We start from the raw sequence: 16,083 nt of genomic DNA on the forward strand, positions 1-16,083 counted from the left end.
CCACAAAAAGCTACTCTAAAGTAGGGGGATTTGGCCTAAATCCACTGAAGCAGAGCTGAGGCTGATCTAGCCATCCATCCTTAACTTATTTTAATTACGCCTGGATGTTCCAATTCTCTTGGCAAATTTTTGAAATACTTGAGTAGAGCAACCTAGAGTTGAATACTGTTTTAAGATGGCTGGTTTGTTTCCTGCCTTGTAAAGAAAGTTAGAGTACGTGTCTCAAAAGTTGCCACCCTTCAGCACTTCAGAACACTGCCAAGCTTTAAAAGCAATTAATTACGGAGATTAGAGACTGATTCTGTGGATGACAGATGATACTAAGAACTCTGCAACCTATAGAACCATCCCTGAGGGCGGGGTACTTTTCTTCCCTTTCCCTTAAGGTAGGGTTTCTTTGATCCAACAGGCGGCATGCATGGGGTTACATTGACAGGTAGATTTTCTTAAGTACTAGCCATTAAAGTCTCCAGTCTCTTTGTGGGCCACATTAAAAGAAACTAAAATTGTTTTGAATTAGAGCTAGTGTTTAGTCCAGACAGCCTCTAGGGGTTGAGGAGCATAAATATATACAGTTTCAAAAGCAAGAAGTTCTGTGCTCCATATGGGGAGCTAATGAAATGCAAATCTGATACTTCAAGTATTGTTCTCACTCTGATTTTCAACTCCTTTTCTTTTAAATGCAAAACAGAAGGACTCAGCAGAACTACACCATAAAATGGTTTCTTCAACTTGGTGTGAAAAGGACACAGAACTAATTTATTTTTTTTCTTATAAGCAGAGCACTCCTCATGATTATAGATGTTTTCACAGCCAGTTGGTTTTCATTAGTGGCAGTTTCAGCCCTCCCTATTGTTACTATTCCTTGGCCTTGCGTGGCCGCACAATGGTGTTTGGACTTAAATTGACTCAAGGGCTTCTAGTGTCCTAGAGTCCAGGGCTACCCAGTTGAGGCCCTGATGCTGCGAGTCGGTTTTTTCCCTGTTGTGTACTTTACCCATGCCAATTTAGCTAAATTGTTCCATTTAAGCAGGGGGAATTTTCTAACACGGTAGTCTGGGGAATATGTTCATGAGAAAATGGTTGTCCCAACAATGACAAAAACCATCTGAAGAAGTCTGCCAGGGCAAGGGCTCCTGTAACGGCGTAGGGGTTATAACGACACCACAGCTCAGATGAGGTGATAGAATGGGCCTTATTTGTCACCTTAAACAATTTTGCATTTTGCCTAGATGCTTCATTTGGGTTTGAGAACATGAAATAGAAGAGAATGGTATTAGTACAGTAGAATTCCCAAATTTTTTCCTTCTCTTCCCTATTTAATGGCACATGAAATAACATTCAGTTTAAATAGCAAGGTGGATGGTTTTAACATAATCAGGTCCCAAATCTAGAGAAAAAGACAAGCCAGAGGCATCCTTGGTGGGGTGCCTCATCCAGCTTCACCTGGGGCTTCTCTTCTCCTTCACTGCCTTTGAGTGCATGCTTTCACCTATTCAGCCCTCATCTTGATCTGCATGTGTCTTGAGGATTTCGGCTTATCATCTAGTTCTCCCAATGACTGTAATCACTGTTAAAGTAAGGACCTCATCTTCTATTTCCTTCTTAATACTCTCAGCCTCATGGGTGTCATACACAGAGGAAACACTGGTGAAATAATGGGTATGACAGTGCTTTGGAAAGTGATCATAATTACCATACTAAGCACTGTTTAATGGGTTCTTAGCTGCATATGAACATTAAGGATACAAAGGTACTGCTACTTTGTTTTTCTACTATAAAAAATTCTGCCTTGTAGAATGTACATATAGTTTATTGCATTCTTTCTATGGCCAGGAAGTTTGCTAAGCACTTTACGTGCATTCATTTGCTTAATCCTCATGTGCACACATACAAACACAAACCCTTTCTGGGGGGAAGGTGGGGGGGGGATGCAGTTATGTAGTTATTACTATCCTTGTTTTACAGATGAGGAAACTGAGGCTTAATAAAAATTTTTTGCTCTAGTCACACTGACCAGGAAGTATCGGAGACAGGACTGGGACCCAGCCTGTCTCACACCAAAGCCCCTACCTTCAAAAGTTGCATGTGACATGTGTACATCTTGCTCTATATTTGTGTGTTTACGTCTTTATCTCCAGTCCTAAATATGATGATGCTTTTTTAAGAGCATAGACTCAAAAGAACAAATCAAGTCATGTTAATATGCCACATTAGTTTTAGGTTGTAAGGAAGTAAGATTTTAAAAATAAGTCTAGACCATGCATGCTCGCTCACGCCTGTAATCCCAGTGCTTTGGGAGGCCAAGGTAGGAGGATTGTTTGAGGACAGGAATTCAAGACCAACCTGGGCAACATAGTGAGACCCCATTTCTATCAAAAAAAAAAAGGAAAAGTCTGGGTCTAATGCTTACAAATTAAACAAAGGAGTGATTCTCTTGTTGCAGCTAATAATGTGATCAAGATTTTTTGCCCTGGGTAAGACTATTGTTATATCTAATAAAAATACATTTTAACATTATATGTTATATTTTACAGTCAATACTTTGTTGTTCTGACCATCAAGACACAGATTCCTGATTAAATTAGTAAATCATTTAAGCTGATGGTAGACAGAAAATGAGGAAACAGATTTGTATTTTTGCTTAAATCCTTCCCTATGAAACATTAACTAGATAAGGGATTTTTGTATAAAGAGTTTGAGATTAGCAGTCAAGAGTTGTGGGTTTGTGGTTACTGTCGTTTTTTATGTTTGATCTTGGACAAATCACTTGGCCATTCTGGGCCCCAGTTTCTCCGTCTATTAAAAAAATGCCTTAACTATGAAGTACTTATACATTTTATTTTGCATATTATCTGTTGCTCAACTTTTTAACAATAACATGTAGTTTCTAACCTTCTCAAAACCCATTTTTTACCTGATAGCAAACTTTAAACACTCCTGACCTATAAACAGGTCAGAAACTTAGTTCTGTCCTCCCACTTGCAATTCATGGATCCTAAATGTAAAAGAAAACAATTGTGTGTGGGTATTCTCCCTAGTTCTAATCTTCCAGTGCTTTGCTTAAGAAAACTAAATCATAGAACATAGCAACTTTGTCCTCTGTGTTAGCAGAGCATTACAAAGCCCTGAAAGAATGTTAAAGCAGTTTTAAAATCCTATTTTTAGGTGCAATATTGTCAGGAAATAAGCTTTCACTGAGAGATTTTAAGAAAAAAGTACTTGAAAATCAGCAACTGGCGTAGCAAAATGAATTATGTTAAATTTTAATACTCAAACCAATATGATTAATAACAGTATTCTTTCTCCAGGTTGAAATTATCCAATGATGAAATCAAACGGGCAATTCTAACAATGGACGAACAGGAAGATCTGCCCAAGGACATGTTGGAACAGGTGAGCTACCAGATGTATCTCAGAGCAGAAGTGAAAAGCGACCATCAACAGGGAGAGGGATGTTCAGAACATCCGGTTGTTGCTAGTGGATCATTTCCTCATCTATGAATGAGGTGGCTGAACCAAGTTCCCATGTGACTGTGTTAGGAAACTTAATGACCTTATTCTCTCATTGCCTCCCAAACTGATGGGTGAGAAGGAAGATCACGTTTGTCAAATGCCTGGGACCCACAGCATCCCTCAAGCTGCAATTATGTCATTATACCTCAGTAAATCATATAAATCTAGCTCTAGAAGAAAGTCTGTGTTTCACAGGAATACTGAGAATCTCACTAGCACTGTGAGATTGCAAACGATACTACAAAAGCTGATTCATTACTAAATTCTAAATCTAATTTGTGTCTTGGTCACCAGACCCACAACCATGAAAATGAACTTTAAACCCCGCACACTGTCATCTGTATCTGAACACACATGTGTGTCACAAGGCAGTTGTAAATGTCTTGGGGCTAAGTTTTAACCTCTGTACATTGTACAGCACCCTCTTGTGTCATAAATAGCAGTAAATTTAAATGCCAGGGGTAGCAAGAATGGGATTTACACCCAGTCAGTATACATCTTTGCCCATAGTATCTTGATATAATTTTTGTTATCCATGACCAAGCAGCCAGTATTTTTATAGCATTTCTTTGTAGCCACTGCAACTGGGTCATGGGCTGTTTGGCTTCTTTGTCTACTTGTCCCCAAATAACAATGTTGTTGATCTCGCACATATTCTAGGGATTTTCACCTGTCTCTGCCCTCTGCCCCTTGGTCTGGGCCTTAACTTTTCTGTGCTCTGTGATGATAGAATGCTGTCAGACTGTTCCATCCTTCTGTCTCATTGTTTTGGGGATGGGCTCACATTTTGAATGATTTTGGTCAAGAAGTCCACATTTGTTAGAGCCAGGTGTACCTAAGGTCAACTGTGGGCACAAGCAACTAGGATTCTAGACCGAACTCCAGTTGCATCTGTAGGCGTGCCTTGCTCTAAGAGCAGAGAATAAGGGTATTTTGTGTTGTTAACAGTAATCCTGAGTGGCGAAGTTGCTCTGGGTAGAGCGCCTGTCTATCTGCATGTGTGTTTTCCATGGTTCTCACTGATGTCTCGAAGGTCTCAGACACCATGCAGGGAGGAATGATGTTTGCAGAGTTACTCCCTAATGGACCTGCCCGCTCCTTGCAACCTCTGCAGCTGGAATAGTCCTGGGGGAAAATCCTCACATTTGCTGTGGAAAAACTCTTCATACTGTCCTTTAAAGGTTTTATTTAATTATCAAAATAGTTAATGATTATGTTCTCAAGTCTCTTGGGGTGCTCTGTGTATGAATGGTTTAAAAGTATCCCCTGGGATAAAATTTATTTTGAGCGCATTCTCTAGCTCCTCCATACACCTTTCCCTCCCTCGCTGTAGACCAGTCACACAGAGTCTTTGCTCTGGGACAGTGGAGCCTAGCTCCCTCTGCCCCTCCCAGGTCACCCTGCCTTCAAGTTGCTGCACCCAATGTGCTAACCCAGAGTGAAGGACTATGTGTAAAGCCACTTTAGTCCTCCTGCCTTCAGCTCCTATTGACAAGGTCGTATGTTTTAAAATTCCACAAGATCTGTTTACTATGGAATTGCATCCAGCAAAATTCCTCCTTGAGGGAAAGGATTTCACAATCTTGCCAAAAGGGCCTGCAGTGCAAATAGAATGTACTTCAAATAAATGCAAGAGAGAAAACCAGTCTACTGAAGCAGAATCTGGCCAAGTAGGATATTTTTTGACCTGGCCTCTCCTGATAATTCTGTGTGTGTCTTGCTCTCTGGTCATCTCCCACGCTCTTTCTTTTCCTCCCCATTTTACTGTTTGTTCTTTACTTCCGTTTCCTCTATACAACACTCTACCCAGACAAGTGTTGATGCCAGCATTTCCTTACTCCTATTTAGGATGTGCCTGGTGGATGCTTTCATCCCCTCCTCTCTTGCTGCTTGCAGCTGCTGAGCTCTGATCTCAGATGAGAGCTATGCTCTCTTCTTTCTTGGAACACATATCTTTATCCTTATTCCCAGATATTTGCCTGACTCCCCATCCTCTCTTAAAACTACCCATGTACAGTCCTTTACACAACTCTCCTTTGAGAGAGAACTGAGTTTTAGTGTGGCTCCTGTGCGCTTTTAGGTAACAAAGGAGATGTACTGACTGTGTTATTCTGAACAGGGGACAAGTGGGCTCAGCACAACAAGCTTGCAGGGAGAGAGGGGACTGTGCAAATTAGTGAAAGGATCCCTGAAGCTAGAACTCAGTTTCCTTGCCCAGTTGTAAAAATCCAAGCTGAGGGAGGCTGGGGTGGTGCTTTCCTCTCTCCTTTTCTTCCCTTCTTCTTGCCTTCCTCCCTTCCTTCCCTGCACTGAGAAAGAACAAGATACATCCTGAACAGTGTCACCGTTTGAACTCAGGAGCAGAAATGCCTAGAAGCTATCAGGCCCCCAGACCTATGAACTCCCTGGCATCTGCTTCCATCTTCCACCACTTCCATCCCGTTAGGAAGGAGGGGATGTCCCTTCCCTTTGCTCTGGCCCCATTCCTTCCTTCTAGTCAGGACCCCAGCTGGATTGACTGCCCCCTCCTCTAGATCTGCAGCCCCACCCTTTCTACTCTTAGCTCATTCAAGTGTCAGCCTTTAGCACATAAACACACCCCTACATACAGCCTCTACACACATATACCACACATACACACCCTACACACACACACCTACACACCCCTACACACACACTGTGCACACACCCTCATGCACACACCCATTACACACACACACACACACACACATCTTATATACATGTCCCTCTCAAGACTCCCCATCCCCATCTAGCTACTGTCTTCTCTCTGACACTGCCAGAGTCTTGAAAGCCATCCACACTTTCTTTCTACCCACTCTGCTGCACTGTCCTCCCCTCCCTAGAGCTCTTCTCGAGGGCACTTGCAACTTCCCTGTTGCCGGAGCCAGGGGACACTGCAGGGTCCTCATTTTTCTTAGTTTCTTGGGGGTGTTGGCACCCATGGCCACTTGCTGCATGCTGAAATGCTGCCTTCCCGTGGCCCTGTGAGCCATGCAGGCCTCTCTGGCTGCATCTCCGTGGCCTCCTTTTAAAGGTTTCTCCTTTTCTTGTCCTGGCCCCTTGAATACTGGTTCTCTCCAGCCCTGCTTTTTTTCTCTTGACAGCACCTTTCCTAATCTCACTGACACCCGCACCTTCAGTAACCTACCTGTTAAAACCAATGCCATGCTTCAGCTTCCAAACGCATCTTCCTAAGGCTTCAGACCCATTTGTCCAACTGCCTAATAGAAATCATTACTTGGTTCCATGCAATCATTTTGAACATTAAACTCACCTTCTCCTCCCCATTCTGGCTCACCCTACCTCCAGCCTTCTCTTCCTGGGTTCCCAGTTACGTTATTGCCTAAGCCAGAAGCCCAGGCGTCATCTTTGACTCTTCCTCCCTCATGTACTACAATCCATCAAGTCAGGACAGTTCCATTCAAGTCTCATAAATAGCTCTATAATTTGTCCACTAGCTCCACCCTATCCAGGCCACTATCATCTCTTATCCAGATTATTTAGATTACTTACTGTACCACTATCTAATCATGACCCCCTCTCATTTTTAATCTCTTCTAATTCTTTTTCCATCTCTCAAGCATGGCGATTTTTTTAAAAAAATGTAAACTCACTCTCCTACATGAGATTTTCAAGGTATGTCCCAGTGCCTCAGAACTTTTTATAAGGCCTTGCTACTCCCTGCCCTTGCCTACCCTGCCCTCTCCCACTGATGTTACCACTGCCCTTCTACCTGCATAAGTGCTGTGCTGGCCATTCCAGGCCCCGGCACACAGTATACACTCTGCCTGGAATGTATTCTAGCCTCACAGAATACTTGCCTGTAATTCCAATTCTCCCTCTCTGCTGATGACACCCTGACTGACTGACTTTTCTGAGGTCCCTCAGTTAAATTCAACAAACATTTGAAAAGTTACTAAATGGATCATCTAATTCCAGCATCAAATTCTGGGGAGAGCCTCAAAGTCAAGAAAGTCATGTTTAAAAAAAAAAAAAAAAAAGCTAAGGGCATTTGATCTCCAAAACAGCATGAGTCCACAGGTCTTGCATACACATCCAAAACATATGTACCTTGAAAGGAAATAAGACACATACAGAAGCACTGTTTCAGTTTTAAATATTGTTACTATTTCTTCCACATCCCATGCTCATTTCTTCCTTCAAAATAAACTACGAAATTAAAAACATCAAATCCCACTGTGTTCCTCTCACCCACCTCTACGTGGAAGGGGAAAAAAAAGATTGAATTAGACAAACCAGAAAAATAAGAAAATGGAATGGAAACTACAAATGGAATTATTCATTCCAGCATGATGTAACAGAAAAAGGCGTAGAGCTGGGAGTCAAGAGACCTAGGTTCTATTTCTAATCACTACACAAACTTGCTTTGTAATCTTGGGTGAGTGGCTTACTCTCTCTGGACCTCAGTTGTATCATCTTCTGATGAGAGCATTGACTCTCTGAGGTGCTTCTAGTGGTCTGTGAAAAAGAGGTTCCAGTAGAGAACTCCCACAATTCTGATTTGAGAGGCAGTAGAGAACAGAAAAGTGCCAGGGATGAATCTTATACCCATTTAACTACTTTCAAGCAAAAATGAAAAGATTTCATCATTTCTGTTGTATCTTAACCTGTGAGCAGAGCTTATAAATTCAACAAGAGTTAACATTTCATCTTTGGACAAATTAACTGAAAGGGTGAAAAATTACTACATGGATTTAAGTGATAAACCTGGTTTTAATATTCGTGTGTACTTTTCAGCTCTTGAAATTTGTTCCTGAAAAAAGTGACATTGACCTGTTGGAGGAACATAGACACGAACTGGATCGGATGGCCAAGGCTGATAGATTTCTTTTTGAGATGAGCCGGTGAGTTTGAAAATGCTTAGAATGTGAAGATGTCCCTTCCCTTTCTAAGCTTCATGAATTTTCAATTCATGTTGAATTGTTTGGGCTAATTAACCTGGCTTAACTTGAAAGCTTTTTCATTCTAAAAATCTTCTCAAGTCTGAGTGATGTGGAATTTCATTGTTCTGTTTATGTCAGTTCTTGCCTATGGGTGAGCCAGGGTGAGGGTTTTTTCACAATTATCTCTATTTCTGGGCCTCTTTGGCCTTATCAAATAATAACTTTTCTTGATTCCAGTCAGTATCATTCTCCTCACCAGTTTGATTTCTTGGGATATTGTCTCATACTTCCAAGTAGCTTAGGATGGCAAGGTGGTTGTAAAATAGAAAAAAAAAAGGAAAAAAATATATATATATGGACAGATTCTGACAATGTCAGTCTGAAGCCCATGTAACTGAACAACCAGGGTCTAGATGTCAAATCATGACACATGCAGACATCACTAATCGATCATGGCACTCTTCCCACGGAGCCTTGGCAAGCTCTCTGAACCCTTCTCCAGAAAGCCCTGAGGCAGCCACAGCTTCATAATTAGGTTTGGTATATGAGCTAAGTCGATCTGCTATCTCAGGCCTAGAAAATTGATTCCACATTAGAGAAGGACCAGTGGTCCTGAAACTCTCAGTGAACCTCAAGGCACAGCTTTCTCCTTTAGGGGAGCAGAGAGGGTCCTCACTGTGAAGACAGAGGGAGGTTTGCAGATGGGAGTGAGGAGAGGACAATGTGGGAAGAGGATACTGGAGACCAGTTTTTACTTTGGAAAGTAAAATGGAAAGTTAAGAAATTTGGAATTTCGGAGAAGTGTAGGGAACTGTCCTTTATTTGCGGTAGGATGTTCTTTACGTTTTCATTCCCTTTTATCTCTTCTATGCTCAAAAGAGTTCCTGGGACTCTGAGGGAGGAGAGAGGGGCTTTAGTCAACAGCAGCAGCAGCAGGCTCCCACTTTCTTTTAGCAGTTGCCTGGATTGGATCTAAGGACTCTGCTGCAGTTGGCCAAATAGCCCCTGTAGGTCAGACCAAAATGGGCTCTCCAGGCAAAGCTGGCTTCATGTCCTGTGTTCCTGTCCATGAGAGCAACTAATGTATGTGTGTGGGTGGGTGTTGGGGGAGGTGCTTCTAGGTACCTCCACCTCCATATGTCACTAAGTGAACCTAGACATCTTAAATGAATATCAATTAGTACATGTTTGCTCTTACAGAATTAATCACTATCAGCAAAGGTTGCAATCGCTGTACTTCAAAAAGAAGTTTGCAGAGCGTGTGGCAGAAGTGAAACCTAAAGTGGAAGGTAAAGTCAAGCTGCCTAGATTGGAAATTATGTTCATTATTACAAAGCATTTGAAAGTGCAATCCAAGTGCGTATAGTAAACAAGATCCCCTTGGTGATTTTTTATTTTATTTTTTGGCTCAAAATCTTTCAAAATTCTGAGGGATGATTACTTAAGGTCAATGCTTGATGCACTGCCCTAATCTCGGGAGCTCACAGCACGCCTCCTGGTCTCCTGTAGGGTTGGGCTTTTGACTACAAGGATGTGAGGAATTAATCTCACTGCTATTAGCATTAAATCTGTAATTAGCTTCCTTACAACAGAGCCTGAGTAGATTTGTCAAAGGGAAGATTTGAGGCTGTTGTGTGGTTTGATTTTTAAAATTTTAAATGTTTGAAATGTGGGCACGGCCACTGAAGAGCACAGCCACAGAATGCAGGCTGGAATCATGCATCAACCTAAGCTCTGATCCCTGTTATGACACCTGTAAGCTATAACATGTAACACATTTGACCAGTTTTCTGTCGGCGGAATTGATCAATACTCCTGTTAACCTGACTCACACCAGACAAGTAAGTGTTTGTAAAGAAATACTGGAGATAGGATTGCTATTCTAGATATTCCTCAGTGCTTATGACTGATGAGTCAGCCAAGAAAGGCCTGAGAAAGGATAGGATTTTGCAGCTGTCTATGGGTGTTGGTAACAACTTGAGTTGGCTCTCCCTATCCTTGTTGTTTGCTTCTGGTTTAAGCGTTTTGAAAGTGCTCTGGGTAACCCAACAACTCAGTCTTACATCTTCAATATCTGTTATTAGGTGTGTGAATTTAGAATGGGTATCACTGAAACGTCTTGATTTCAAACAATGAAACACTTGGTAATCGTTGTGTTTTTATGTGTTTTGTTTTGAAGCAATTCGTTCGGGCTCAGAAGAGGTGTTTAGGAGCAGTGCCCTCAAGCAGTTGCTGGAGGTGGTTTTGGCATTTGGAAATTATATGAATAAAGGTCAAAGAGGGAATGCATATGGTTTCAAGATATCTAGCCTAAACAAAATTGCTGACACAAAATCCAGCATCGACAAGTAAGTATGGGATCTTCCAACACTTGGGGGAGCCAGGTATGTAGGTCCAGGCTCAGATTTGTGCCCCTCTGGTCCTCCTGAGCCTTCATGACATTGCAGTCTTCAGTCGGAACTTCTCTTTCTCACTGCTTTCTTCCCTTCTCTGACATTGACTCTTCTCTAACCTCTCTCATGACCGCAGGCATCTCCCATATTCCTGTTGGACCAATTATCCTTCATCCATTTTTGGTCCACAGGGACATCATCTGTTCTAAGTTTTGCTGTTGTTTTTGTTTTGTCCTGCCTTTTTAAAAAATTAGTTTTTTGTAAACTTTTTATTATAGTATAATATACTAAGAAGAGGTCAGTCATCACAAATGTTGGGCTTGATGATTTTTCACAAATTAAACACACCTGTGCAACCAGCACCCAGCTCAAGGACAGAATGTTACCAGCACTCAGCATCTCCCCATGACCCCTCTATAGAAAACTGTGTTCCACAGAAAAGAAAAAAATTGATGGTTGGTGCTAGAATATGAAGCTTTTGGGGATTTTAGGTTATGTTTTTCCTAATACAGTGGAGCTGGCAACTATATTAAAAACTTACGTATAAATGCATTTTGGCTATTAATACTCAGTTGCTCATTGCAGGTCTCATTAAAATGCTTCCTAGAAAGTGTTCAATGCTGCATTTTAGGTGAACAGATTCTCATTAAAGATGTGAAAACGTTCTTGTGTCATTAACAGGGTAGGGTCATTAGGCATATTAACTCGAGTTTCCCTGAGAGCTTTGTTTCTCTGAGGTTCTCACTGACTTCAAAGGAACTTGCACAATTGTTTCTAAGGTAAGCTTCTCCATACCCAAATTCTTTTTAGAAATATGGGCTGTTCACCCTAATTATTTCTAACTAATAAGGGCTTTTACCCTATATTTTCTATAGGGTTCGTGAAGCATAGTACTCTGGCAACCCTAAATCCATCCTAGAAGAAATAAGCAATGTGTTAATTTGTTGTTTTTGCATCATGTAGAGATAGATTAATGAAGAGCAGCTGTTGTTATAGCCCTGCCACCTATTTTTAATGTAAACACTTGATCCTTTTCAGAGCACTTTCACATTTGATTGTCCCACTAGCTTGTGAAGTACATAAGCCAAATACTGTTGTCACCTGTTGTCAGGTAAGAAACTGACTCAGGGTCAGGTGGCTCATTCAGCTTGCCTATGGTTACAACAAGCAAGGTATTCGGCCTTACAGGTATTTGACACCTGTGTTGTTGGTCCATTCACAGCTCTATTAGCAACAGAAGGATCTTATCTGGAAGTTGTAGTAGGGAACAGCAGATCTTATTTGTGTCTAAAGAGCCAGCTACCTTTTTAAGGAAGGGCATTCTCTTCAACTGTACACACACAAAAGCAATCAGCTACCCTCAGTACTTACCAATAACCTGGCACTTACATGATTATCTGCTTATTTACTGAGGTTACTACAGAATTTATATAATGTACAAGCCTTTTCAAAAGAACAATCTACAACTATTTCTGATCTTTCTTTTTCCTCTTTTTTTTCTGCCTTTAGTATTTGGTCCCCAAATGCAGCGCCCATGCCTTATACACCTGCATGCCTAGCAAAGTGCTTTGCCTGTAAGCAGTCACCCACGAACGTTGTTCCATTGAATCTAATCCAATAGTGTAGGTGGTGGGACAGTCAGCAGGAAGGGTGCATTCACTCAGCATTGAAGGCTCAGTTACTAGTAATGACCAGGGAAGAATCAAATGTGTGGCTGTTGTTGTTCCTTCCTTAAGAATTTGCATTTACTCAAAGAGGTATTATTTGGATCGCAAACAAATATGGAAGATCAGACGTCATCTTAAACCTTTCTATAGCAAGAAAGGTGTGTATGGTTAAGGAAATTAATTGAAATCTCTCTCAATAGCAAAGCATTTCTTTTAAAAAATGAAAAAAATAGCCTCACTCTTTCTTGTGATGGTGGCTGGCATTTTGCTCGCTCCATGTGCCCCTTAGGTAAGAATCACATGGGCAGACAGGTAGGTTCTGTGAAGAGCAAAATTGGCATGGAGGCTGGGCACACTGGTTCACACCTGTAATCCCGGAACTTTGGGAGGCCAAGCCGGAGGATCATGAGGTCAGGAGATGGAGACCCTCCTAGCTAACACGGTGAAACCTCGTCTCTACTGAAAATACAAAAAGTTATCCGGGTGTTGTGGCACGCGCTTGTAGTCCCAGCTACTCAGGAGGCTGAAGCAGGAGAATCGCTTGAACCCAGAAGGCTGAGGTTGCAGTGAGCCAAGATCGCCACCACTGCACTCCAGCCTTGGCGACAAAGCGAGACTCCATCTCAGAAAAAAAAAAAAAAAATGAAATGGAAGGATGCACATGAACATATGAAAATAAGTGGCCAAAATCGTTGGCCACTGTTTTGCTTTGGTGGGCAGTTGTTTTCTAATTATTGAGAGACTGAGAGTGAGAAAAATGAGGATTTATAGGATTGCATTGTCTCTATGAAAGGCAAGGGTAACTAGAAATGGTTTTCATTGTTATAGAAAAGAAAATTGTTTGAAAACTCTGATTCCTTTGGTTAAAGGTGAGTGGGAGTACTGGTGTTTAGCACTGTGAATTAGCAAACTGCCTAAATTATGGAAATGTTTTTTAAAGGAATGTATTTTTACCCTCCTAATTCTAACCTCAACAGACAAGTAGTTCTTGATCCTGGCTGCTTGATAAAATCAACAGGGAGTTTTAAAGAATGCCCATGCCTGCCTCCACCTCATTCCAATTAAATGAATCTCTGGGGTTAGCCCAGGCATCTGGAGTCCAGGTGATAGGAATGTGTAGCAGTCAGTGACAATGGGATCAGAGAAACACAGCGTTGCCTAATAGATACTGTTTCCTACGTGCTCCTCTTTTCAATCCAGGTCAGTCAGAGTTCAGCCCTGTCACCACCAGAGAAGGAGCTGGCACAACCAACTGTTTTAACTACTAAGAGTTATGCAGTTAGGAGTTGAAGTGTTGCTAAATTAGGAAGTGGATTCAGGGCTGCAAGGATATCACATGGTGACAGTTATGGCCCACTTCCAGGTTCAGCCCCGAGAAAGGGGACTTTCTAACTTTCTGACCACCCTTTGGGTGAAACCTTATTAAAAAGTATCAATAGGTCAGACACGGTGGCTCACACCTGTAATCCCAGCACTTTGGGAGGCAGAGGCGGGTGTATCACCTGAGGTCAGGAGTTGGAGACCAGCCTGACCGACATGGTGAAACCCTGTCTCTACTGAAAATAACGAAAATTAGCCAGATGTGGTGGCAGGCACCTGTAATCCCAGCTACTCGGGAGGCTGAGGCAGGAGAATCACTTGAACCCAGGAGGCGGAGGTTGCAGTGAGCCCAGATTGCACCACTGCACTCCAGCCTGGGCAACAGAGACTCTGTCTCAAAAAAACAAAAAAGTATCGATAATTGTCATCAGTGAGTTGCTGCTCTGTACTTTAGACTCAAGAATAGCTGCCCTTTTCAGTGGAATAAACATCCCTCACTCTCCACCCCATCCCACTCCACTCCACCGCCTACTAGTTATGAACCTGCAGGGCACACCCCATTTTAGGGTGGATCTAGTGGGAAGGTAAACTTGAGCTTATCTCCACTGGCAGTGGTTCAGATTCACTTAGATCACCCATCCCATTACCCAGATTTTGAAAGATGCTCATTGTGGGCCCAAAATGTAATTCTTATCCTCTTTTTAGAAACTGTGTGCTGCTTTTTGACATATATCTATGTAATCCCCATGGAGGCTCTCCCATTATTCTCATCTCTTGAGAATCCCTGCCTTACATGAACCTCCAAATTTTAACGTTAATGCAGGTAATATAGCATTATTGTGGGTTCTACCATTTGAGCATATAAATCATATGCAGATATTAACTCTTCATATATTTATGTACTTTAAACGAAAATAATTTAAATGTTTAATACTCTTCTTCAATTGTAGAAACATTACCCTTTTGCACTATCTCATCACTATTGTGGAAAATAAGTACCCCAGTGTTCTGAATCTAAATGAAGAATTGCGGGATATTCCTCAAGCTGCGAAAGTAAAGTAAGTACTTACAGTGAGTGTTAGTTTCTTAAATCACTTGGACTGTGTGTTAGCCATTGAGGTAGTTAGCACTGCATGAAGTCAGTCTTTCTATTTGTTTTTTCCTGACCATTGTATGAAATAAAGTTTGAATCTCATCCAAATCACTCAAATGTGTTACAAATTTTTGAATATATGTTTGTTCTAGCTTCTTTGGAATACTGCATGAAATTTTTAACTTTCATACTTTTAAAGGGCAGGTGTTTTAAACACAGGTAAGAGCACCCTTAGTTAAATAAAGATGCATGACTAAGCAAATAGAAGACCTAAGTGTCAGGGCATTGCTAATCATTTTCACATGTGCACACATACTCCCAGAAACCAAGGTGGCTCTTTAATGGGAAGCAGTCTTTATGCAAATGAAGAAACTAAAAATAAAATGGAAAGTTGCCAAATTTTTACCACAAACTTCACACCACGTTTCAGAGACTGAGAAGCAGGCAATTTTCCTTGCTGTTTTTCCCTCCCTCTTTTGGCTCTTTTTTTAAAACATAAACTGCATCTTTTTGCAGTGAATTTGAAAAGTATAATGAGCAGGCTCATTTTTTCCCTCTGTTCATGGAATCTGGTGGAAATATACTATATAAGGCATGAAATTAAATGAAGTACTGGTGAGTTTCTTTATATGTTGTAAATTATCTGGGAGAATTCAGTTTCAAGCTCTGATGTTTAAAAGCCGTGAAATACAAAGTGTTATGTATGGGAGAAGCCCAAGAACCTTTCTCTATTAAAAAAAAAAAGATGAAAATAAAAACTAGTTAATACAACTTTAAGAAAAATCATTGTTGATTACTACTTAAGCCATTACCTTGTAATATTCATATTATTGGGGCCTTAGTGAAAAGCAGAGCACTGATTATATAAAGTACAATGTGAACATGATTGCAGATGAACTTATTTTTGTTTTGTTTTCAAAGGGAGCCAAGTATGGCAAGAGATTTATTTCTACATGGAGTAATTTGCTGAAGTGAGATTTTTTTGAGTTTGAAACATAAAATATTCTTGTACAGATGGAAGATATTTCTATTCTGCTATTTTTGACCTATAAAATATACCTGCTGGCTACAGAAAATAAGAAACATAATTTTATTTTATTTTATTTTATTTTTATTTTATTTTATTTTATTTTGTTTTATTTTATTTTTTTGAGATGGAGTCTCGCTAG

At 41.0% G+C, this 16,083-nt stretch overlaps 1 protein-coding gene across 2 annotated transcripts in view; it reads left to right on the forward strand.

Annotated features, from left to right (window-relative positions):
* The window catches only part of DAAM1 (dishevelled associated activator of morphogenesis 1), a 181,078-nt gene that overhangs the window by 153,791 nt on the left and 11,204 nt on the right, over window positions 1–16,083 (forward strand). For both annotated transcript variants that reach the window (XM_011961911.1, XM_011961910.1), the window contains 5 exons: window positions 3,312–3,396; window positions 8,296–8,402; window positions 9,642–9,730; window positions 10,621–10,789; window positions 14,772–14,879. In XM_011961911.1, coding sequence (XP_011817301.1) covers window positions 3,312–3,396; window positions 8,296–8,402; window positions 9,642–9,730; window positions 10,621–10,789; window positions 14,772–14,879 — 558 coding nt within the window. The remainder of the gene's footprint in view (window positions 1–3,311; window positions 3,397–8,295; window positions 8,403–9,641; window positions 9,731–10,620; window positions 10,790–14,771; window positions 14,880–16,083) is intronic.

This window comes from Colobus angolensis, unplaced genomic scaffold (assembly GCF_000951035.1).
Source record: "Colobus angolensis palliatus isolate OR3802 unplaced genomic scaffold, Cang.pa_1.0 Scaffold57, whole genome shotgun sequence".
Classification (NCBI taxonomy): Eukaryota; Metazoa; Chordata; class Mammalia; order Primates; family Cercopithecidae; genus Colobus; species Colobus angolensis.